This window comes from Heterodontus francisci, chromosome 3 (genome assembly GCF_036365525.1).
Source record: "Heterodontus francisci isolate sHetFra1 chromosome 3, sHetFra1.hap1, whole genome shotgun sequence".
NCBI classification, from domain to species: domain Eukaryota; kingdom Metazoa; phylum Chordata; class Chondrichthyes; order Heterodontiformes; family Heterodontidae; genus Heterodontus; species Heterodontus francisci.
The window spans coordinates 180651851-180677632 of record NC_090373.1 but is presented as its reverse complement, the minus strand read 5'-3'; the positions used below and the strand labels follow the sequence as shown (position 1 = coordinate 180677632).

Here is a 25782-nt window from a genome sequence, read left to right as displayed (position 1 = left end):
CTTTATTGTAGCCAATAAAGCTGCTGCTTCCGGGGATAGGCCATGGACATTCCTGCAGCTACAGCACCACTACCTTTAGTTTATCATATGCTGCAGAAGTCCAGTGCTGCCATCACAAAATTAATCCAGCTTTATGATAACATCTAAAATTTATCAAAAGTGGATCTTCCTTGGCATTGATCATAGGTTAGGTCAAAGGAGACAGTTTTAGAAGCACAGGAACATTATACCATGTGAAGCACAACCAACTGACAATGTGGAGCTCTAAGCATTTCAAGGCCACCATGTTTAATTGCTCTGAATATGCACAAATTGAGCTCAAATTGGAGGGCTACTAATGTGGCTGGATAGTTTGGGAGTTAGTTGCAAATACTATGAGACTCTTATACATCAGTAGTAAGCAGCAGGAAATGGCTGGCTTTTGTGTTTTTTTTAAAACTTCTTTTTCATATGTAAAGTAACACCTGTAATTTGTAGGTGTGATGCCTCAAGCATAACAAATGCATCTCAGAAGTTTTATACACACACACACACTATATAATTAAGGAAGACCAAGCGGTGGCCTCAATTTCATCTAGTCTTTTCAAATTATTCAATGGAAAAAACAACTCTGGTCAAGAAAATGCGATTTGGACCACGAGAGCTACTGAAGTCTGAAATCCACCTTGGGCCCAATGAATGTTTGCAAATGCCCTCTACCTTTCCTCAGCCACATGGCATGATATATTTCAAGCCTAGCTTTGCACTGCTAACTGAATCTGGGGGAAAATCTGTCACTTGCCCGATGGTACTCCAGTATAATTTCGCCCGAGTCCTCTGTGCTCCCAGCAGCCACCAGGGTCAAAATCGAGAGACATCAGCGCTCGTTGCAGTTGCCTCCGGCTGCACCCTGTTACGCCACTTAACGTACAAAAGAGAAAAGAATAAAGTTAGGGATTAAAGAACAGTGGCCAATGGCCCCCAGATCTGGGTGCTACTGGTTTTATAGGCTACATCAAGCAGAAAATGTTCTTCTGTAGCCCAGTGGTCAGAATCGACGGTGGGAGAGAGAAAGGTGTAGAAAAAAGGTTCTCCCCTGCTAACCCCATCCTGGGGTGAAATTTTCACTTGAAGTGAAGGGACAATAGCTCTGGGAAATGCAGAAATGTTTCATTTTGAACATCTGGGGGCTGAAATTCAACTTTGGCCTGATATGTAATCCTGCCTGACTTTTCCTTCCATTGAATTGAATGGAAAGAATAATTGGGTGTGTTGTATATTCGCTGCCGCCATTTTACGTCCTTGCCAAAGTTGAATTTCAAGCCACTCCTCAGGTCCCCAGCATCAGACTCTCCCAGATCAGGCGAAGCAATGTTAGATAAAGAGTAAAAGCTCCCTCTACTCTAACCCAACAATGAGCCTCAATCACCACTTAAGGTGCATCATCTTTCTATTTTTTTTTCCTTCCCACCCCCCTCACACACCGTCAATCCTGTGGCATCTCCAAGCAAGATTGCTAACTTAATGCCAATTAATGGGATAGTTCTGTCCTGTGGATCGATGCCTATTAGCAAAGGGCTTGAGGCACCTCAATTGCATTTCCCATGACAGAGAACACTCAGAGGAGACATTCCCCTCCATCATTCTTGGTTGGGCTCAAGCCCTAGCCCCAGAGGCGAAAGGTCAATGTCTAATCCTCCTGGAAGGAAGAAGGGTGTTTTGAGTCCAGTGCTTGGCCGAGGAGAGGGCATCTTAATTTTCAGCATTAAAGGATGGGGTCCAAGGGGCTAAACCACGAGAACAAAATAAATTCTTGTCCGGCTCATAGAATAATAAAACAGCCAAAATTCTGGCTCTTGGTCACTTTCAGCGACTCCAACTGGAAGTCCCAGTTTAGGACAGAACCTGGTTTGGCTATGACAGTACCTGCAGTTGAATAGCCAGTCAACACTCTCTGTCTAAGCTTGCACAACCAGGGTGGCAATTTAGCCAAGGCATAAGAGGGCTACCAGCACTCCTCGGAACTGTACTCCAGCAATGAGTCAACACCTACAGATAGGCAGCAGGGAGAGTTCTTTGTTATATCCTTTCAGAATTTAAAAAAATGCCGAGTGCAGTGTAGTTCGGGTAGAGACCTTGAGAAGTTACACGCAAGCCTAGCAGTTCACAATCAGATGGGAGCTATTAAATTAAGCAGATAGCAACATGGCTTCAACATGAATATCAAAGGGTAACCCATGAAGTACATGTTGGAATGCAATAATCAGCAGAACAGGAGTCTATTAAACAATTATTACCACTGGCATTACCATATGGGTGAAGGGCCATCACCACAATCATGGTTTGATTCTGAACTGGTTCACAATCAAAACGAAGGGGTTTTCTTTCCTCTGTGCGATATTTTAAATGCGCGCTGGTTAACGTGTGCGTTAAATTCCTGCCCAAAGTGCTATCTCTTTATCGCAGTCATTCAACCAGTTTGTTGCAACAGAGGGAATTAAACCCCCCAACAGTCAAGTCAAAAGAGAGAGAGTTCAGTCATTTCAGCTTACTGAAGGGGAAGGGGTCACCACCACTGCGAACTGCTTGGCGGACTTTTCCACAGCGCTCATGTACGGGGCGACGTTAGCCAGTTCAGCCGTGATGCAATTACGTCGCCGACCATAGCTGCACAAGAAAATACATTTTAGAGTGCACTAATAATAAAGAAGTTAAAAGTCCGACAAGATCTCACGACACAATAGCCCATGCAGCAAACAGGTACCACCCCACCCGTGCAAAGAAAAACATCTTCTGTCAGCCAAGATGGCCACACTTGGAACTCTTTTCTCCCCACCTCCTCCCACCGTCCCCTTCATCACATCGGCACCAATACCCCCTTGGGTTTCACAAACAAAGAAATGCTTCAAAAGTGATTTTATCAGCAGAGAGAGGCAGAGGGAGAGAGAAGATAATGAAAACCAAGTTGACTACCACCAGTAAGAGTGACCAACTCCTCCCTCTGTGGGTGAGGGTAGGGTTACAGCGTCACTCACCTATACAAAGATTACTTGCTGATGGGAATACCTGTAGAGCTATAAAAAAAATACACACATTTGAATATTTTTTCAAAACAACTACAAATATTTTGTACAGGATAACTCCCCCTAATCCCCACCACTTCTCCCCTTCCTACATTTCCTTCGATCCCTGTTTCTCTCCAAACCACCCTCCCTCTTTTCCTGGATGAACTGATTCATACTGCAGTACAGGTCCATAGGCATCAAAAAACATCCAGTCCCTTGGATATTGGCAGGCTATTCAACTATGGAAGCGTCACAGCCGAACATGAAAATGCCCTTCCCGATGTCCTCTTTCTAGCAGGGTGTGAGAATCCTGACTGATTTGGCTTAGTGGCACTGAAGCTAATTCTATGATCGCCAACACCCTGGATGTGATCAGCTAACTCAGCACAGATCAGCCATTGACTACAGGACCTCAGTTTTACAATCATTTTTCTCCAACAACTTCTACAGGATTTGCATTAATATAGCACCTTTTACACCTCAGGTGTCCCCATGCACTTTCCACCCAACAAAGTGCTTTTTGAAGAAGTGTAATCTAGGAAATACGGCTGCCAATTTACACACACCAAGCTCCGACGACAGCAATGAAATAAATCACTAGTGATGTTGGCTGAGAGTGAATATTGGCCAGGACACTGCCCTTCTTCGACATAATGCCATGGGATCTTGTATGTTCACCTGACAGGGCAGATGGGACCTCAGTTTAATGTCTCATCTGAATGACAACATCTCCAAAAATGCTGCACTCTCTCAGTACTGCACTGGAGTGTCAGCCTAGATTCTGAGCTCAAGTTTCTAGAGTGGGACTTGACCCCATGACCTTCTGACTAAGAGGCGAGCGTGTTACCCAACTAACCCATGGCTGATAAAATCTCTTCAAAATCAACAGGGGGTTGTTCCGCATGAGAGAGTGAATGGCAGCAGTGTTTTGTCACCAAACTAGGGGGTTCAGGATGGCTCAACTCAAAAGCTAGCAGTAACCACTGCTTTTGATACTTTTGCTAATGCCACCCCCTTTATCTGGAATGGTACCAATGCCAAAGGCTGTGCTCAGGTCAGAGGCTGAGACATCTGTAAAACCCATTCCATAGGTGGGCCTTTGTCAGGCAAGCCCCCCCACCTGCCAAGAATGAGGAAAATTAATTTTGCCACATGAACATTAATTTTGGACTGTTGTTGGTGAAGAAAAAAAACTTGCTTTAAAAAAGCAATTGGAGACTTTGGCTGGAGAGAGACATTAGCATGTCCACAGACAGTACTTCAAAGGACAAAGGGGCTATTCCCCGCTCCAATTTAATCCATGATGGACTTTTGATTACCAGATGTTGAAGGTGGAAAGGCTAGCATTCCAGGTTAACTGCTAAGATGGTCGAATACACAAACAAACGTGGTCAGCCCAGTTTAGTCACATGACTAACTGTTGGAGTTTTTTTGAATTTGAACTTCCAACAAGGAATTTGAACTCAGTAACCTGCTTGCTCCTGGACTGGAAAAGACCTCTCTCCTGTCTGCTCTCATCTTATTCTCACCAGCTTCGCAAACCATTGAGGACACATGAACCCCAAGAGAGAAAAGTCTCCTACAGTGAACAAGGCTTAAGAAGAATACTGGGCCCCAACAAAAAGCAAGACTACTTACAAAAGGACTACAGTGAGCTCGAAGCACAGTAAACAAGAAACTCTTCTGATATTGCCTTAAACCTCTCCATTTTATTTTTCTTCTGGTCTTTTCTGTCCCTATTTGCATGTGTGTATAGCATGTGCATGCTAGCGTGGACACATCGTATATCCGTAGGCGTTAACCGTATTAGAGTTTAAGTTTAAGGTTTAATAAATTTCACTTTTCTTCTTTAAATCTAAGAAAGCCTGTTTTATGCTCATCTCTTTGCCTTATAATGGGAAAGCTGTGAACAAGGATTCACAAAAGGGAAAGTTCAAAACACAGTGTGTTTAAAACTAAACCCTGTTACAGGCGAAGATAGTAAAAGACAGCTTTCTCACCTGGTCGTAACAGCCTTCAATCAGTTGAAGGCAACAAAAATGACTTTTACAAAAGGCAAACAAATACCCAACTAAAGGTAAATTTGTCTCCTTGCTTCCAAGACAAGTACAATGATGGTCTTTGGCAAAGTCTGAAAACAACCACTGGTGTTATATGACAGGTATGTTCAAGGGCAACTGGATGAAGACAACTTCTCTTAAATGCCCATTGTCTTCTGCTGAAACATCTGGACACTTTGGCCGGTTTGTAAATGGAATTGCATGCAATAACTGACCACATGATCACTGCATATCCACTCCTCAAAATAGGTCTACAATTTAAAAACTAATTAATTAAGGAACAAAAACTGGCAGTGGATTATCAACACTTTAAAAGATGTCGTTCAGAATTAATTCAGCTTCTGCTTTGACTTGCCACCTTGATTGTTCTGGAACCAGATAATCTGGTTTGAGTAGGTTGCACACAAAGTTCTGATACGTAAACCAAAATAAAGAAGTTTTAAAAACTTAAGTATTTTTGCTTTTTCCCATCCCCACCCTGCATCTATTTCGTACAATGTAGAGCAGGGTTGTCCAACATACGGCCCATGGGCCAGCATCCAGCCCGCCAAAGGTTTCCATCTGGCCCACGGATGTATTTCAGAGATGAGAAATTTTCCACTGGCTTCTTCTTCCAGACCGGCTTTTTAAAAACAGTGCACTGTCGGGGGGTGGGGGGGGTGGGGGAAGCCCCAGAGAGGGAGGTGGGGGTTGGGGCCAGAGAGAGAGAGAGAGAGATGGGGTGGGGGGGTCAGAGAGAGAGACAGAGGGGTGGGGACATTGAAGGGGGGGCAGAGGTACAGAGGTAGGGCCCAGAGAGAGAGAGAGAGAGTGGGGGGGCAGAGAGAGAGGGGGTGGGACAGAGAGACAGAGAAGTGGGGGGCCAGAGAGAGGGGGGGGCCCAGAGAAAGAGAGAGGGAGAGAGAGGGGGGCCCAGAAAGAGACTGAGAGGGGCCCAGAGAGACTGAGCAGGGAGGGGGGCAGAGAGAGAGGGGGGGGGGGGGGTGGGACAGAGAGAGAGGGGGGGATCAGAGAGAGAGAGTGAGGGGGAGGCAGAGACAGAGGGGGTGGGGGCAGAGAGGGGGGACAGAGAGAGAGGGGTGGAGGCAGAGAGAGAGAGGGAGGCAGAGAGGGGTGTGGGCTGAGAGAGGAGGGGGCCCAGAGAGACAGAGAGGGGGGGTCCATACAAAGAGAGAGAGGCGGGGGGGGGGGGGGGTGGTGGTGTTCAGAAAGAGTGAGATCAGGGGTGGGACCCAGAGAGAGAGAGAGAGAGGCGGGGCCCAGAGAGAAGGGGGGGGGGGGGTGCCCAGAGAGAGAGAGAGGGAGAGAGAGGGGGGCCCAGAGAGAGAGAGAGAGGGTGCGGGGGTGCAGAGAAAGAGAGAGAGAGAGAGAGAAAGAGAGAGGGGGGTGGGGGTCAGAGAGAGATCAGGGGTGGGACCCAGAGAGAGAGAGAGAGAGGAGGGGCCCAGAAAGAGAGGAGGGGCCCAGAGAGAGGGCGGGGGGGGGGGGGGCGCCCAGAGAGAGGGAGAGAGAGGGGGGCCAAGAGAGACTGAGCAGAGGGGGAAGGGGGACAGAGAGAGAGAGAGAGAGGGAGGGAGGGGGGGTGGGGGCAGAGAGAGAGAGAGAGGGGGCAGAGAGGAGTGGAGGCAGAGAGAGAGGGGGGCAAAGACAGGGAGGGAACAGAGGGAGAGAGGGGTGGGGGCAGAGAGAGAGGGGGGTCCAGAGAGAGAGAGAGAGAAAGGAGGGGCCCAGAGAGAGGTGGGGCCCAGAGTGAGGGGGTTGGCCCCCAGAGAGAGGGGTGGGCCCTCAAAGGGGGGGGGGCAGAGAGACGGGGGGGGGGGGGCAGAGAGACGGGGGGGCAGAGAGACGGGGGGGGGCAGAGAGACAGGGGGGGCAGAGAGACGGGGGGGGGCAGAGAGACAGGGGGAGGGCAGAGAGACAGGGGAGGGCAGAGAGACAGGGGGGGGGGCAGAGAGACAGGGGGGGCAGAGAGGGGGCAAAGAGAGAGGGGAGCCAGAGGGAGGGACATGGAGGGAGAGAGAGAGGAGGGAAAGAGAGCAATCAAGATCACCCGACACATGGACATCTATCTGGAATACTCCGCATCGCTACAAGTGTGTGGGCAAACATTGACTACTTGTGCAAGCAAATGGAATGCCAGGTATCTCACTAAATCTGTCTCCAACATAGTGACGAGAAAGTAAATAAATTAATGAATCTTCTCATTTAAAGATTCTTCACAAAAATGCACATTTGTTTTTGTTTAGATTAATAGTAAGGTGACTTCTTTCAAAAATTGTAACACCAGGTCTCTTTGCAAGACAAAGATTTTAATGTGGTTCCCCACGCGAAAAGGTTGGACAACCCTGATGTAGAGACATTGCATAGAATTACATAAAATGTGCAGCACAAACGGGCCACTCGACCCAAATGGTCCATGCTGGTGTTTATGCTCTGCACAATCTCCTCCCAGCCCTCTTTCGCAGAACATACTATTCCTTTGTCCCTCATAGCTTCCGCTAAAATGCCTCTTCACTATTCACCTAAACTATTCCTTGTGGCAGCGAGTTCCACAAACTACTCTCTGAATACAGCAGTTTCCCCTGAGTATCTTTTATTTGTACATTGAGTAATTAAGGGTGTCAAAATAAGTTTTCTCAGAAGCAACGCTTTCAGAGTTGAAACCACGGTCCCACGCACGTCCCCACTCTCCCACCTGCTAAAACTGCCTCTCTTCAGTTCTGGACTTGAAAACTCAACATCTGCTGCAGCACAAACCCGTCTGGGAGATTACCAGCAGATTTTTCTTTTACCCCCAGCACTGGCCTTTGTGCTCTCCATAACCAATGCGCAAAATCCCCAACCCCCCCCCGCAAGAATCGCAGTTTCTTTCTCACTCACTCACCAAGTTCCACTTCTGCCGAAAGCTGCCAGTAGCGTCTCTGAAAAAACACAAAACATGTGCACTTCACTGTGAAAATACCCACCTGTTTCCTCAACTGTTCTGGACAGGTTACAAGGCAAACGAGTTCAAGCTAAACTGAGTGAAAGTAAGGGAGAGGGAATGCTACAGAGAACTGCAGTCCCACTGCTCAGTAAACTTAGGAGAGGAGGAGTGGTAGAAAGGCACCAGAACTTGGGTCAGGCATCTCTAAAAAGGAACCAGCAAAAAGTATAGTTCCTTTCAGCAAAGGATCAGCATTGGGGTTTGCGAGAGAAGTTTCATTGAATCATTCCCCTCCCCCCATTTCCAGTCACTTCTAGTCGGTACAACGGTAGAAAAGGATTTCTTGAAATATTTTTATAACATAATAGCTCGGTGTATCTGCAGGTGGAATTTGAACTCTGGGTTTAAAACTTGAGATGCTGGCATTTGATTGGTCATCAAAATATTAAGTCAAGTGCAATCCCAACGTACATGTCTCAACATTCATTCTCTTCTCAGCCACCTGCCTTTACTGCAAGAATGCACTTATCATTGATTCACCACCAAGCAAGACCCTGCACACTCGTTATGCTATTTCGGTTTTTTTCTCCTCTTGATTATTTTCTTTATATTTCCGCCTCTAACAGTTGTTGAGTCATTGTATATTCACGAGTGTAATTGTGCCCCGCAGTGTAGAGTATCTTATCATTGAACAAACAGCACGCACTAATTCTTTCCCTCGTCCTTGTTTATTTTGTGCAAGTATCAGGCTTAATTTTTCTTTAATCCTGGGAAAATATAAATTCTCAGAAAAACTCCTCTTGACAAAGGGGGAAGGGGAGGGGTCTCTCACCTGTTATTTTAACCTACTGGTTTTAAAAGTTTTTCTCTGTGTGAAGGTTTCCCCCACCCCCGCAAATATTGATTCAGTCCCGCTTGTTCTTCTCACTGGCAGTGTGAACTGTTGGAAAAGATCACTATCAAGCTGCAGCAACTCTCTCGATTGGCAAACGGTCAGAGATAACATATTAGCAAGTTACTAAATACAGGATTGCATATATATATATGTGTGTTTGTTAAAATTAAAGGAAACTGGCAACTGAACGTGATCTGACCCTCAAATAGAAGACAATCTCATAACCTCACAGAGCTCAGCTTGTAATCCAACACATTAAAGTATAACATTTCACTTTGAGATGATGACAGACCACCTGTGGATTTTCTCTTTCTATTTCGCATTTCCAGCATTCATTTTGTTTTTTGAAAAATCTCTCCAAGTACTTTCTGCCTGGGAGACGCGGAAGAGCCGAGACCACCGTCACATTATTATGATACAAGCCTTTGGGCTTAGATGGAAAGCAAGACAAAGATTCATCCCTCCTCTCACCCAGCCTGCTAAGGATCAGGGCAGTGTTGACCCATCTCCCCCTCCACCTCGTACAGAGTCAGGTTTCACCAATTTTTTGGTGTCCTTTTTGCATTGTGAGTAAACCCATTGCCGACACATTAAAAAAAACACACATAGAGCTTCTGTTAAACCGGAGTTTGGGAAATGCTCCAAATGAAATAATCACGAGTTCTAGTGCACAACTTGGGTCTCTCACAGCCCGGTCTCAACGACAACAAAAAACATTTGATTCCTGAGAGAAAAGTGTATTTTCATTTCCATTACGACTTAACACCCTTTACCAAAAAACTCGTTCTCTTAAAGCGACACGCCAAGTAATTTAAGAGGAAACTTTGAGCAAGTTTCTATGAAAGGTAATTTGGGGTGGAACTTTAAAGTAATATGAAAGGTAACATTTTCGGGATTCGGATACACACGAGGGCCGATCGAAACCGTGACTGCGGGTGCAGGGGGGAGGAAGAAGGTGCTGGAGAGAGACAAAAGTTGTACCATTCAAAAATGTAGGATTAGTAAATGCAATGATATTTGGCGAGACAGTGAGTGACTGAGTGAGTGAAAGAGAAGGAATGAAAGCGGCGAGGGGAGCGTGTGAAGGCATCAGCTTGAGTGTGTAATTCTTACCTCTAAGATCTTTTCCAGAGCAGCCTGAGTGAGACAGGGATGTTCTTTCAGGATCTGTGACTTTTTGATCTTGTATCGGTCCACCGCCTCGGTCCAGTTCGGCTCTTCCAGCACTTGGAAGATAGCAGCACCGATTGACAGATAGAATATGATGGCTGAGGTCAGTAAGGGGCCCCTGTCTACCATACTTTTCCCTTAAAATTCAAAAAAAAAAGCTGGCAACCTCACACGAGAAAATAAACAAAAGAGGCAAGCACTTTTCTTTTTACAGCACTTTCTGCGAAATTCGCGCTTGAATTTGGGGCGCTCTTGGCTGCCCGCGCGCGTAAACGATGCGTCGCGGCCAGCAAACTTTCCTGAAGAAAAACCTTTCTCCCCCCCCAAAAGAATGAAACTTTTTTTGGGGGAGGGAGTGGGGGGGAAAGAACAAATCCTTATAAAAATCCACGTCGCCCGTGGATCCCCCCAAGAAACACTCGGAAACAATCACCATCCGATTGGATTTTTTTTCTGAAGGGAAAAAAAATTGTGTTTTTTCTTCAAAAAAATTATAAATAGTTTGTGCACTTTTTTAATTGTATTTTTTTTAAAATAAAAAACATAAAGTTGTCTGGGGTAGAATGTCGGATTTTTTTTTTCCTCCTCTTTCTCCTGGCGTTTGCGACACGTGTCGGTCTGAGCGAGCTGTTTAAAGTGTGCAGCCCCGGCAAGAAAGTTCATATTTGAAGTGGTTCTGAGGAATTTATGAGCGTCCAGGAGGTGGAGTCCTCCCGCCCTCTGCTCACTGCAAGAAGTTTTTTTTATATATAAACTAATACGAAGTTCACGACAACTGAATTTTTTCTTTGAAAAAAAAATCCCAATTTGAAGTAGGTAAACATAACTTGTTTAAACAGAAAGGGCTGGGAGATAAGAGTGTGGAAATATATTTTTTGAGGGAAAAAATGTTTATTTAGCTTTTTAAATTCGCGTCTCTTTTAAGTAAATGAGTAGAAACGCATTTTGACATATTGCAAATAAGTTTTAAGATATCCAACCCCCCGCCCCCCATGATAAAAGGTGCTGTGTTGGAATATTTATTGATATTGTGTTCAGGGTTCTGGTGTACAGAATTCAAGGGCGCACAGGTTTCAAGTTTTATATGCAGTTTTTAAGAGTCTTGATTTGGTGTGAATAAATTTAAGCAGCTTCTTTCTTTTCTTGGCGCCTCGAATCGGCAAACCCAGTCTGATCGGAATGCAAGTGCAGTCAAATTCAACAACACTTGTCCTAATACAGTCCTGATCACGAAAGCGGGATTGTCACTGCTGAAAAGAAGCCACTGGCTTCTCCATTATTTACCATAAATAAAGCTTCCCCCACCCCGCCCCATCGTGGCCAATGCAAATTATTCTCCTGATGAAAGTCTTCAGACTTGCGCCATTAATAAGCAAGTACAACACACGCTTGAATTTAATGTTTCTTGAGCTGTGAGATTGATTTATTTCATAATACAGGATGCTCTTATGAAAAAAAATGGGGCCATTTCAGTCCAACTGGCCAGCCTCAGAAGGAGGAATTTGATGCTGGCAGGCTGTGTAATAGGGCAACATCTCATGTGAGGGTTTATCCTGCAAAGTGAAAGATAGTGGTCAACTGGAGTGTGGATAATGGAGGTTAAGTTCCATTTTTCTAAGTGTTTCTGAGCAGATAAATCAGAGCGAGTTGCATCGGAAAAGTTTTTGTTTGCATGTGACGTAAAATAAATTGAGACTGTTCTGGTTTCTGGCCCTTCCTAATGTGGCAATCGTCTTTTTTTAAATAAAGTTATTAGATCGACTCAGCTCCTGAAACAAGTGGCTCTATAAAGTCAAGTCCACAAAAGCTGCATTGGATGGAGCTGTAGCAATAACTTTTTAAATCAAAATTATACTTAAGATTAAAGATATGGATAAAGCACTCAACCTTTTCCACTCATGACCAATAACCACCCGTCCCTCACAAAGCAAAATGCTCATATAAGGACAAGATTGAAGTGATACCCTCTCCCATTGTAGACACTCAATGCTCCTGCTCACCTAGGAAGTTATGGCTGCTTGGGCAAGGGACCAGTAGGCATTCAATACAACTTGCATTTATATAATCAAATTTAAAGTACCAAAATGTCCCAAGGTGCTTCACAGGAATCAGACAAAAATTTGTACCAACCCAAAGAATGGGACATTAGGACGGGTCCCTTCTCTCAGTCCCTTCCTGTCCCATTCTGCTTACCTTTACTCACAATGCTATTCTGTTCCAATGCCTCAACCTTTTCCTTTGGATTTCTAAATTTCTCTTCACCCGTTTAAAGCCCTGTCCACAGCCCAAGTTATACGATTGGCCAGGACACTGGTTCCAGCCCAGTTTAAGTGGAGACAATCCTAATGGAATAGTTCACTCTTCCCTGAGTACTGATGCCAGTGCCCCATGAATCAAAACCCCCTCTTCCAACACATTCTTTGAGCCACGCATTTAATTCTCAAATCTGCTTCACTGTATGCTAATTGGCGCGTGGCTCAGGTAACAAACCAGACATGATTACCTTTGTTCTGTGTTTTAATTAGCACCCTAACTCCTCAAATCTCTTAGGTGGTAGCTGCTTTTCCTAAGCATGTGTCGAGCTCTGCATCGAGGGACAGATTTTCACCGTGGACCCAAGGTAGCAGAATTTGCTAACCACTTCCAGTGGGGTGTTATTCAGTGTGATCAGGGGCAGAGATGCAACATCTTGTCCCATGACCACGGTTTTCTTGACACTTATAGTCAAGAAGAAGCTACATGAGAGAGACAGTCCATGAGTCTTTGTAGCTAAGTTTCACGTGTCAGCGACTAGCGCAGCATCATCAGTGTAGAGGAATTCTCTGATCAGGACATGTATTTTTGATTTTTGTCTTTGCTTTCAGCTTTGATAGATTGTAGAGCTTGCCATCTGACCTAGTTTGCAAGTAGACTCCTTCCATATCTGCAGGGAAGGCGAAGGTCAGGAGAATGGAGAAGAAGATGCCAAACAGAGTGGGGGCCAGGACACAACTCTGTTTCACTCCATTCTTCACTCTGAAACTGTCAGAAATGGAGCCATCAAACTGTACATATTGTCATGGAAGGAGCGGATGAGACTGAGGAGCTTTGGTGGACAGCCAGTTTTTCCCAAAATCTTGTAGACCCCTGCTCTGCTGATGGCGTTGAATGCCTTAGGAGATCTACTAAAGTAAGGCAAAGGTAACTCTGTTCCCTACACTTCTCTTGTATCTAACGTATGGAGATGATCATGTGCACAGTAGATCTGCCGGCACGGAAACTGCACTGTGCTTCCGGGTACACTCAGTCTGCAAGTAAATGGAGTCTTTTAAGTATGACCCTAGCAAAGGCCTTCCCTGTGTAAGGAGTGAGATGCCCCTGTAGTTGTTGCAGACTCTTCTGTCACCTTTGTTTTTGTATAATGTGATGATTTTGGCATCGTGCATCTCCTGTGGAACAAAACCTACTTTACAGCAGAGATGGAGAAAGTCATAATGGTGTGGCAATAGATGGGACTTGCCGTGCTTAAGCAGTTGGGCTGGGATTCCGCCCTTGCCTGGTGCCTTTCCGTTCGCTAGGTGGTCTGTGGCCTTTTCGAGCTCCAGTGATGAGGATTCTTCGTCTAACTCATCCATGACAGGAAGTTGCGGGAGAGCGTCAAGCTCAGACTGGGAGTTGTCCGACTTACAGGAGTACAGCTCACAGTACTGTTCAGCCCAGCGGGACATCTGTTTACTTCTGTCGGTGAGTACTTCACCATCTACTGACTTCAGGAGAGCAACTTTGGTGATGGCAGGGCCAAACGCCCTCTTGATCCCTTTGTGCATAGCTCATAGATTTCCTTTGCCATATGCAGTTTGGATTTCTTGATCCAGTGTTTATTTGTGCAATATCTCCCTCCTTTCCACTGCTGTCTTGGCTACTTTCAGGTCATGCAATATCTTTGCTGTTGGGTTTATGTTGTGCATCATGTAGGCTTTGTTTTTTGCATCAATGATAGATATCTCAGCTGAGTAGATCTCAAATCAGCCCTTGTTGTGGGTTCCGCCTTTACCGAATGATGCTTCTGCTGCTTCATAGATGATTGAGCTTAGTGACTTGTAAGCTTTTTTGATGTCAGTATCAATGCTTCCTGTTAAGGCTTTGGTGGGTAACGAGTGTTCTAGTGACAGTGAGAAGCGCTGGTATTTGGCATCATTGCTTGTGCAAGGCTGTTGATGTGTGGCATGCCGTTGTGTTGGGATTGTGTGCACTTTCACTCTGCTGCTGATAAGAGAGTGGTTGGTGTTGCAATCTGCACGATGGTATGTGTGGGTGTGAAGAACACTGGGCAGATTGCACCTCCTTGTGATTACTAAGTCTAGTCAATGTTCAGACCTTGGGTGACGCCATGATACCTCGTGGCGATGTCTGCCCTAGAAGAAGGTGTTGGTGATGCAGAGTTCATTCAGGGCACATAAACAACGCCTTCAGGGCACAAAGCTCAAGAAGGCGTTGTCTGTTATCATTGATCCTGCCCAGCCCATAATGACAGAGGCACATTGGCCATGAATCACTGTCTGTCTCAACACGTGCGTTAAAGTCACCCAGGATGAATAGCCTCTTGCCATTTGGGATGTTTCTCAGAATGTCACCCAGGGAGTCATAGAAATGCTCTTCAAGTGAGATGCAGGTGTTCAGCGTTGGTGTGTAGACTCATATAATGTTGACTGTGCCTCCATTGGATGATAACTGCAGGGCGATGAGGCGCTCTGAGGTGACCAAAAGTTTGGTCATAGTGGTAGGTTGTAAGCAATGTCTTAAAGGAGGAGAGAGAGAGGTGGAGAGGCAAAGTGGTTTAGGGAGGGAATTCCAGAGCTTGGGGCCTAGATGAGTAAAGGCACAAACAATAATGGTAGGAGAAAGGAAGTTGGGGATGGATCAGAAGCCAGAGTTGGAGGAATGCAAAGATCCCAGAGGGTTGTAGGGCTGGAGGTGGTTACAGAGATTGTGAGGGGTGAAGCCCATTCTCCCCATGGTTGAATGGACAGTGGATACTCAATGTCTAGACTCATCTGAGAAGTATGACCACTTCATCAAGAAACCAGTAAGCATTCAGTACTTGTGGAACCCTCACCCAGCAAAGAGTCAGTGTCAGCAGGACAGAAAAGTTAGGTATTTACACAATACAAAGACAAAACATATCATTGTATCACTTGGAACACAAATAACAGATGGTTCCTCTGACTGCTTATCTTCCTCCAAAGTGAATTTTGCCCAAAGCTTTTCCATGCAAACAATGCCACTTTAATACCTGGAGCAGGTCCTGTCCAGGTCTTTTTTTTAAATCTCTGTGGGTTACATTGCTTAAGTGGAGCCTTGGTGGCTGCATGCAACACTTAAATCCATTCCATTATTCATAACTCAAGTTGTTGATGCTATCTAATCTTACTGTTGATTTACACACCAATAAGGCATTAGTACTAACAACAGTCCTTTCTAAAGCTCTCAGCAAACACAATTCAATATATATTAATGACTTGGACTTCGGTGTACAAGGCATAATTTCAAAGTTTGCATATGACATGAACTCAGAAATGTAAACAGGAGAATAGTTACAGACTCCAGGAGGATATAGACAGACTAGTGAAATAGGCAGACACATGGCAGAAGAACTTTAATGCAGAGAAGTGTCATGCAGGCCCCCACCTGCCAAGACTGAGGCACACATTATTTCACCACATGAATATTAAAACTTAAAATTGTGGCTGGGAAGAAAAGAGGGCCTAGCACAAGGAATTGCCAAGCCCTGGCTGGAAAGGCATTTGCATGCTAGCAGACAGTGTTGGAACAAGGGACCCAGTCCCTGCTTCTCCAATACACAGAAGACCTGGTCAGGCCAGTTTAGTCACATGACTAACTGGCTGTTTGACTTTGAACCTGTTGAGACTGGACTGGAAAAGACCTCTCTCCTGTCTGCTCTCATCTCTTTCTCACCAGCTTCGGAAACCATTGAAGACACGTAAACACAAAGACATAAAAGTCTTCTACGTGAACAAGGTTTAAGAAGAATACTGGGCCCCCAACGAAAAGTAAGAGCTTTCTACAATCAAAGACTCTACGGCAAGCTGGAAACACAGAAACAGTAACAAGAAATCCCCTTCAGAGACTGCCTCAAATCTCTTTATTTTTCTTCTGCTCTTTTCTGTCCATATTTGCATGTGTGTATAGCATGTGCATGCTAGCGTGGGCGTGTCGTATATCCGTAGGCGTTAACCGTATTAGAGTTTAAGGTTTAATAAATTTCACTTTTCTTCTTTAAACCTAAGAAAACCTGGTGTGCTCATTTCTTTGCCTTATAATTGGAAAGTGGTGAACAAGGATTCAACAAGGGGGAGCTCAAAACACAGTGTGTTTAAAATTAAACCCTGTTACAATAAGACCAGGTGAAGACAGTAAAAAACCCCTAGACATCTTTCTCACCAGGTTGTAACGGAAGTATGATGTAATTCATTTTGGTTGGTTGAGTGAGGGGAGGCAATATGAACTAAATGGCACAATTTTAAAGAGGGTGCAGGAACAGAGAGACCTGGGGATATACTTACACAGGTCTTTTGAAGGTGACAGGACAAGTTGAGAAGGCTGTTTAAAAAGACACATGCAATCCTTGACTTTATAGAATCATTGGGTTGGATTTTCGGGCCCCGCTGAGGTTAGGAACGGAGGTAGACGGAGCCTGAAAATTATGGAACCAGCTTATCGATGTCCTGTGTTGATTGATATCCTCCTCACTGTTTGCCACGCCTCCAAGTTTAGTATCATCAGCAAATTCTGAAATGTTACTCTGTATTCCAATATCCAATTCATTTATATCTATATCAAAAAAGGCAGTGGTCCTGGCATTGAACCTTAGGTAACACCACTGTCTACCATCCTCCAGTTTGAAAAACAACCATTTACCATTACTTGCTGTTTTCTATCTGTCACTGACCCTCCTATTCCATTAGCCTCAATTTTATAAACTAGCCTTTTATGTGGTACTTTGTCAAACGCTTTCTTAAAATCCATATGGACAATATCCATTGCTTTCCCTTTATCAACCTTCTCTGTTACTTCATCAAGAAATTCAATTAGGTTAGTCAACCACAATCTGCCTCTTACAAATCTGTGCTGCCTCTCCTTAATTAAGTCAAGCTCTCCAAGTAAGTGTTAACTTTTTCCTTAATTATTGTTTCTAAAACCTTGCCCACCACTGATGTTAAACTGACTGGCCTGTAGTTACTATAACGGTCCTTACACCCTTTCGTCAACAGGGGTGTCACATTTGCCACTTTCTATCCCTCTGGCACCTCTCCCGTATCTAGGGAAGATTGGAGAATAATAACAAACCCTTCAGCTATCTCTACCTCCACTTCCCTTTGAACCTGAGATGCAAACCATTTGGAGTTGGCGACTTATCCACTCTAAGCATAGCCAGCCTTTCAGTACCTCCTGCCATGTCAATTTTCACCCCATGCTCTACCATCTCCACTTCTACCAATATTTTGTCAGCATTCTCTTCCCTCTACCTTTAAGCACATATCGCTTTCTTTGTTCCTAATAGGCCCCACCTTGCCTCTTACTACTCACTTACTATTTACATCCCAGTAGAAGATTTTTGGGTTCCTTTTTATGTTAACTGCCATTCTATTCACATATTCTCTCTTTGCCAATAATGTTTTTCTCTTCACTTTACCTCTCAACTTATTGTATTTGACCTGGTTCTCACCTGAAGAATCCATCTGGCATGCATCATTCACCCTCGTATCTTTATTTCATCATATTCTCTATCTCCCTCATCATCCAAGGAGCCCTGGCTTTGGTTCCCCTGCCTTTCCTTCTTGTTGGAATGTACCTAGCCTGTACCTGAAACATCTCCTCCTTAATGATCACCCATTGCTCTGTTACAGTTTTTCTTGTCAATCCTTGGTTCCATTTTACCCTGGCTAGATCCCCACTCACCTCATTGAAGTTAGTCCTCTGCCAATTTAGAAGTTCTTTTTTAGATTGTTCCTTGCTCTTTTCCATTACAAGCCTCAACCTTATGATATGAAGATCACTGTTACCTATGTGTACCCCCACAGCCACTTGGTGCACTTGGCCCACCTTGTTCCCCTACACCAAATCCACAATACCTCCTTCCTGCAAGATCCCCTTCTGACTTGGAACTATATCACTGTTCCTTCATTGTCACTGGGTCAACATCCTGGAACTCCCTCCCTAACAGCACTGTTAGGTGTACTGACACCACATGGACTGCCCTGATTCAAGATGGCAGCTCACCATCACCAGGAATGGAGAACAAACACTGGCCTTGCCAGCGACACTCACATCCCGTGAATGAATTAAGAAAACAAAACAATCTCGTCAGTCAGTAACAAGAGGACATAAATTAAAGAGCACCAAAAGAACAAAGCAGTAAGTTAAAATTTAAATTAAAATATTTATATAGTGCCTTTCATGACCACAGAACATCATAAAGCAGTTTACAGTCAATTTTTTGAATTCTAGACTTTGTTGCAATGTAGGAAATGCAGCAGCCGTTTTGCTCACAGCAAGCTTCCAGAACCAGCTATCTGGCGATGACCAGATAATCTGTTTGCGTGATGTTATTTAAAGGATAAATATTGGCCAGGATATCGGGGAGAATGCCTCCATTCTTCTTTGAAATAGTGTCGGGGGGATTTTGTATGCCAACTGAGAGGGCTTGGCTTAATGTCTTGTTTGAAAGAGGGTACCTCCAACAGTGTAGCACAAGCTCAGTACTGCACTGGAATGTCAGCTTTTTGATTTTTGTGCTGAAGTCCTGGGGCTAAATGTTTTGGGCCCCACCAAGGTGGGGACGGAGCCGGACGGGGCCCAAAAATACCTATACTTGCTGGCAGGCTGGTTTCCAGATGCCGTTGCACGCCAGCCGTGTTCGCCAGGCGGGGAAAAGGCAGCATTGCGATCCTGCCTGCTCCCTGATTAAGGCCAATTAAGGTGCTCAAGAGGCTCATTAAGAGCTCATTAATGGGGGTGTTGAGATTTTCAGAAGGGCGCACAGGCTGCATGTCTTGTCTGGGGCAGACCAGCTGAAGGGAGGTGGTTACAGAGTGGGGAGCAAGTCATGGATGCCCTAGGGAATTACCCTGCACCCATAAAAGGTTAAACGGTGCAGAGGGGGACTCGGCCATCGACAAACAGATGCCACTGCACAGGTGCCAATGAGCCTGGGTAGTAAGACCTTGAGCAGTGCAGGGAGTCATCACCCTCCTGGCATCGCGAGGGCAGAAGAGCAGGGGGCAAGGCTGCCGAGGACAATTGGTGCCCACCTGAGCACAGGGAAGGCAGCAGCTGGCAATGGAGACCTGATACTCAGATGTGGGCCCAGAGGCATGGAGAAACAGCACCCTCCACAGGAAGGGCAGAGCCCAGGCATCAGGAGGTCAGAGGAGAGAAATGAGGGGCAGGAAGGATACGGAGGCCATACCCTCAGTGTGGGATATTCTGTCGAAGATGGAGGTATCTGGAGATGACCGGGAACCAGTGCCGCAGGAGACTGCGACTTTCCAGGCAGATGGTCACAGGTATCTGTGCCCTTGTCGCCAAACACCTCACAATATTAGTCGGTTGAAAGTAATCCTGAAAGTAATCTTTGGAATACAAACTCTTGGGCGAAGTGGAGATGTTCGCTGATGATTGCAGAATGTGGGGCGGCACAGTGGCGCAGTGGTTAGCACTGCAGCCTCACAGCTCCAGCGACCCGGGTTCAATTCCGGGTACTGCCTGTGTGGAGTTTGCAAGTTCTCCCTTTGGCTGCGTGGGTTTTCTCTGGGTGCTCCGGTTTCCTCCCACAAACCAAAAGACTTGCAGGTTGGTAGGTAAATTGGCCATTATAAATTGCCCCTAGTATAGGTAGGTGGTAGGGAAATATAGGGACAGGTGGGGATGTGGTAGGAATATGGGATTAGTGCAGGATTAGTATAAATGGGTGGTTGATGGTCGGCACAGACTCGGTGGGCCGAAGGGCCTGTTTCAGTGCTGTATCTCTAAACTAAACTAAATGTTCAGCACCATTCGCAACTCCTCAGATGCTGAAGCAGTCCGTGTAGAAATGCAGCAAGACCTGGACAATATCCAGGCTTGGGCTGATAAGTGGCAAGTAACATTTGCGCCACACAAGTGCCAGGCAATGACCATCTCCAACAAGAGAGAATCTAACTATCTCCCCTTGACATTCAACGGCATTACCATCGCTGAATCCCCCACTATCAACATCCTAGGGGCTACCATTGACCGAAAACTGAACTGGAGTAGCCATATAAATACCGTGGCTACAAGAGCAGGTCAGAGGCTAGGAATCTTGAGGCAAGTAACTCACCTCCTGACTCCCCAAAGCCTGTCCACAATCTACAAGGCACAAGTCAGGAGTGTGATAGAATACTCTCCACTTGCCTGGATGGGTGCAGCTCCAACAACACTCAAGAAGCTCGACACCATCCAGGACAAAGCAGCCCGCTTGATTGGCACCCCATCTACAAACATTCACTCCCTCCACCACCGATGCACAGTGGCAGCAGTGTGTACCATCTACAAAATGCACTGCAGCAAGGCACCAAGTCTCCTTCGACAGCACCTTCCAAACCTGCGACCTCTACCAACTAGAAGGACAAGGGCAGCAAATACATGGGAACACCACCACTTGCAAATTCCCCTCCAAGTCACACACCATCCTGACTTGGAACTATATCGCCGTTCCTTCACTGTCGCTGGGTCAGAATCCTGGAACTCCCTTCCTAACAGCACTGTGGGTGTACCTACTCCACATGGACTGCAGCGGTTCAAGAAGGCAACTCACCACCACCTTCTCAAGGGCAATTAGGGATGGGTAATAAATGCTGGCTAGGCCAGCGACACCCACATCCCGTGAATGAATTTAAAAAAAAAATTAAGATCCAGATCCGTGCTGAGGAGCGAGATGAAATCAGAGGGCATCACCTGGAAGGGGAAGAAAGAGTCTGGACACCGCCAACGAAATTGTTTTTTTCAAAATTAGTGACATGGCAAAGTCAATCATTCCAAAGATCAGCTGCGGACCTTGGTGGCATCTTGCAACAGCAGCACAGCACTGCATCTCGCAGGTCACTGATGCCCTTTTTGCCAAAGCTGGACGGTACATACATTTAGATGAAGCCTCACAGGCACAGAGTGTAGTGGGTTTTGCTGCCATTGCTGGATTCCCCCAGGTGCAGGTCATCATTGGTTGCACCCATTTGGCCATCAGGGCACCTAGTGACAAGCCAATGAGATTCATCAGTGTGAAGGGCTTCCATTTCCTCAACGTTCAGCTGGTCTGCGACCACAAAAATAATTTCCTCCAAGTGTGTGCTTGCTTTCCCGGCAGCTGCCATGACTCCACCAGTCCAGGCTGCTGTATCTCTTCATTTCACCCCCCAAAGTCCATAGATTGATCCTAGGGGACAGGAATATCCCTGGAAGAGATGGCTACTCACCCCTCTATGAGAGCCCCAGGCAGAGGCACAAAGATGATACAACCAATGCCACTTGCGCACTGAGGACAACCACTGACCAGGTCATCGGGCCTCTGCAGATGCGGTTTTGGAGGGTGGTGACCTCCAGTACACTCTTGCAAGTGGCTTTCTCATTGAGTTGGTCTGCTGCTCTCTCCATAGCATGGTCCTCCAGAGAGGTGTGGACCTTGAGGATGGTGAGGCCCTGGAAGGAGGCAGCTCATTGGTGGAAGAGGAGGAGAAGATGGTAAGAGAGGAGGAGGAAGTGAAGGCGAAAGGGGAGAGTGCATAACACCGAGGTGCTCTGGCTGCAGAGGTAGGTGTCTGGCACAGCACAGGGTGTCTCATCAGGATGCCACTAATGTCAGGTCATTTGATTCAGGAATATTTCAACTGAGTCCCTCTGACTCAGGATGAAGGGCATGATATGGAAGTCAGTCTGAGGTACCTGTGCTAACACATCCATTGCAGACGCAGCCTGGAATATCTGAACTCTTCCGCCAATGAAGGAGGCATATTTGCCCAGAGGCTTTTCTGTCGCCATGGTGGAAACGTTGAACTCCTTCATTACCTCATAACTCTTTTCTTATTCTGCCATCAGTAAAAGGAGCCTCAGGTGTCTGGCTTAAATTGTCATTATTTATATAATGTTCAGAAAAGGAAACAGTGCACAGATACAGAAAGAAGACACCCAGTGACCCACTGAACTCAGCGCTCCATGCGACACGGTGGCCTGCGCACTCAGCCTTCCACGCAGTGCTCCCCTTGTGGCCTCGGAGGCAGCATGCTCACTTGTTTTGGCTTGCAGCTGAGACGCACGTGGCGATGGTCCTTATCGTGGAGGTGCCCGTGGAGGGATCTCCAGAGGCTGCTACAGCCTCTGTCACTTGGCCCTGTTGCACAGAGGCTCCTACTGTCAGAGCAGCCAAGGAGGCCAAAGATGATAAAGGCGCCCCGTGAGGATTGGCCCCCTCATCCTCCGCTGTGACATCCTCAGTTCTTAGTGGCCGTTCTGAATGGCTGGAGTAGGACATCAGCTGGGGCGCAACTGGCATCCACTCCAAACATCGCTGCACCATCAGCGCCACTTATTGGTCAAGGCAAACAGTGCGGCAGTCTTCCTGTTGACGTCGGTGCACATTTCCTGCATGCGCTCCAAGTGCTGCCGCGTATGGCTCTCCATGAATTTAGCCACTATCTCTATGGAGGAGCTCATGCCATCCTGAGCTATTCTGGTGCACATGAGCTGGATGGACTCCTCCATTCTCTACCCATGACCCGCACTGTCTCAGGGAACTCTGACATGTGGGTACACCAGTGCCGTGCTCCTCACCCAGTGCCACCCTATGTAAACAGATGCAAGGGCGCACCGAGGTGAGAGTCTCAGCGCTGGTGGACGGTACACTTGTAAGGTGTGATGGTGCTTCTTCGGTTCCGCGTTGGTCTTCCATGGCCGTTGAGGGAGATGGAGAAGGTGTCCTGGGGTGGACTTCTGCACCTGTGGAAGACACAAGAAGAGATCATGAGAGCTAGCCTAAGAGAGCAGAAGTCTCTGCAGTGCTGAGGCTTCTGAACGCAACTTCATGTTCCACATGCTGTTGGATGAGTGCCATGCAATGCACCCCCTTAATAGGCGCGTTGTCCTCCCTATTTCATTAGGACCAAATTCCTCCTTGTTCACGGCTATTTCCAACAATCTATTCTCCATTGGTGTGGTCATTTGGAAGTACAGTATCCCTCTACCTCTTTAGACCCTGCCACAGGCATTATGTTCCCATTTCTCATGCAAGGACAAAAGAGAGTGAGATAAGGCATTGCTGGCCAATGGCAGCTGCCCATATACATGAGAAGCTGCATGTTTCATTGGTAGCAGGTCCTTAGCAGCACTATGGCTCTGATCCATTCTGAGGGATAAGTAAGTGCCCTGGGCGCACACCCCTCCCATGTTCAGGAGCAGCATGCACCCTGAGACTCTTCAGGTGGTGTTTCTGCTGGAGGGTGAATACACAGAGGCCTATCCTGATGGTTGGGGGTTGGACTCACCTTGCCAAAGCATATGATTCCAGGATTGTCTAATGACACTTCTGCTGCTGACAGTACCTATCTCAACCCAGGTTTACTTTTTTTTCTCAAAAATATACTTTATTCATAAAAATCGGTAACAAAAATACATTACAAAACAGTTCAAAACAGTACCAAGTTGACATTCCAGAAAGTGCAAAGGAAATCAGTTTTCTTCAATGCCTCACAACCCTTCCACTCTATTTTACACGCCATGAACATTTTACAGCAAATCCATATTTGATGTATATAGCCCGAGGGGTTTCCCATGGGTCCAGCCCCTCAGTTCACTATGGCGGGAGGACCTTACACAGTGGTCTTTCCCCACTGAGCCTTTGCGGCGGCTGCCCCAACCTTTAGTGCGTCCCTCAGTATGTAGTCCTGGACCTTGGAATGTGCCAGTCTGCAACAGTAGAGGAAGGCAGGTAGTGCAGGGGTCCCCTGTGGCCATTCCCCTCTCTAACAAATATACTGCTTTGGATATTATTGGGGGAGATGGCTCAGGGGGAAGCAGTGAGAGCCAGGTTCATGGCATCATGGGTGACTCTGCTGCACAGGAAGGGAGGAAGAAGAGTGGCAGGGCTATAGTGATAGGGGATTCAATCGCAAGGGGAACAGACAGGCGTTTCTGTGGCCGTAAAGACAGTCCAGGATGGTATGTTGCCTCCCTGGTGCTAGGGTCAAGGATGTCTCTGAGCGGCTGCAGAGCATTCTGAAGGGAGAGGGTGAGCAGCCAGTTGTCGTGGCACATATCGGTACCAGTGACATAGGTATAAAAAGGGATGAAGTCCTACAAGCTGAATATACGGAGTTAGGACGTAAATTAAAAAGTAGGATCTCAAAGGTAGTAATCTCAGGATTACTACCAGTGCCACATGCTAGCGAGAGCAGAAATAGCAGGATATATCTGATGAATACGTGGCTGGACAAATGGTGTAGAGGGGAGGGATGCAGATTCCTGGGACATTGGGACCGGTTCTGGGGAAGTTGGGACCAGCACAAGCTGGACATGTTGCATCTGGGCAGGACCGGGGACCAATTTACTCGGTGGGGGTGGGGGGGGTGTGGTGGGGGGTGGGGTTTGCTAGTGCTGTCGGGAGGGTTTAAACTAGAATGGCAAGGGGATGGGAATCTGAGCAGGGTGACAGAGGAGGGGGAAACTAGGATAGAAATGAAAGACAGAAAGGTAAGAAGCAAAAGTGGAAGGCAGAGAAAATCAGGGCGAGAAACAAATGGGGCCATAGTGCTAAATAAAGCTGAGATGAATAACAATGTCAAAAAGAGAAGTCTAAAGGCATTGTGTCTTAATGCGCGGAGCATTCGCAATAAGGTAGATGAATTAACGGCGCAAATAGATATGAACAGTTATGATATAGTTGCGATTACTGAGACATGGCTGCAGGGTGACCAGGGATGGGAACTGAACATCCAGGGGTATTCAATATTTAGGAAGGACAGGCAAAAAGGGGAAAGGAGGTGGTTAGTAAAGGAGGAAAGCAATAGTGAGGAAGGATATTGGCTCGAAAATCATGATGTGGAATCTGTATGGGTGGAACTAAGAAAATCGAAGGGGCAGAAAACGTTGGTGGGGGTTGACTATAGGCCCCCAAACAGTAGTGGAGATGTAAAGGATGGCATTAAACAGGAAATTAGAGATGCATGCAATAAGGTACAACTGTAATCATGGGTGACGTAAATCTATATGTAGATTGGTCAAACCAAATTAGCAATAATACTGTGGAGGAGGATTTCCTGGAGTGTGTACGTGACGGTTTTTTAGACAAATGCGTTGAGGAACCAACTAGAGAACACGCTATCCTAGACTGGGTATTGGATAATGAGAAAGGATTAATTAACAATATTGTCGTGCGGGGTCACTAGGGGAGGAGCGACCATAACATGATAGAATTCTTCATGAAGATGGAGAGTGAAGTAGTTAAATCCGAAACTAGGGTCCTGAATCTAAATAAAGGAAACTATGAAGGTATGAGGCACGAGTTGGCTGTGGTAGATTGGGGAACTTTACTAGAAGGGTTGACGGTGGATAGGCAGTGGATAATATTTAATGAACGTGTGCATGAATTACAACAATTATTCATTCTTGTCTGGTGCAAAA

At 46.2% G+C, this 25782-nt stretch overlaps 1 protein-coding gene across 3 annotated transcripts in view; it reads right to left on the bottom strand.

Annotated features, from left to right (window-relative positions):
• The window catches only part of kcnk5a (potassium channel, subfamily K, member 5a), a 47725-nt gene extending 36938 nt beyond the window's left edge, over window positions 1-10787 (bottom strand). Inside the window, exons 1-2 of one of the 3 annotated variants that reach the window (XM_068027833.1) lie at window positions 10039-10129; window positions 2532-2646 (exon numbers count right to left, since the gene is read on the bottom strand). In XM_068027833.1, the coding sequence (XP_067883934.1) occupies window positions 2532-2591 (60 nt within the window). In that variant the 5' untranslated portion in view covers window positions 2592-2646; window positions 10039-10129. Of the gene's footprint in view, window positions 1-2531; window positions 2647-8070; window positions 9042-10038 lie in introns of those variants that run through there. The other 2 variants (XM_068027841.1, XM_068027826.1) reach the window with 2 other exon arrangements.
• Window positions 10788-25782: the final 14995 nt, after the last annotated feature.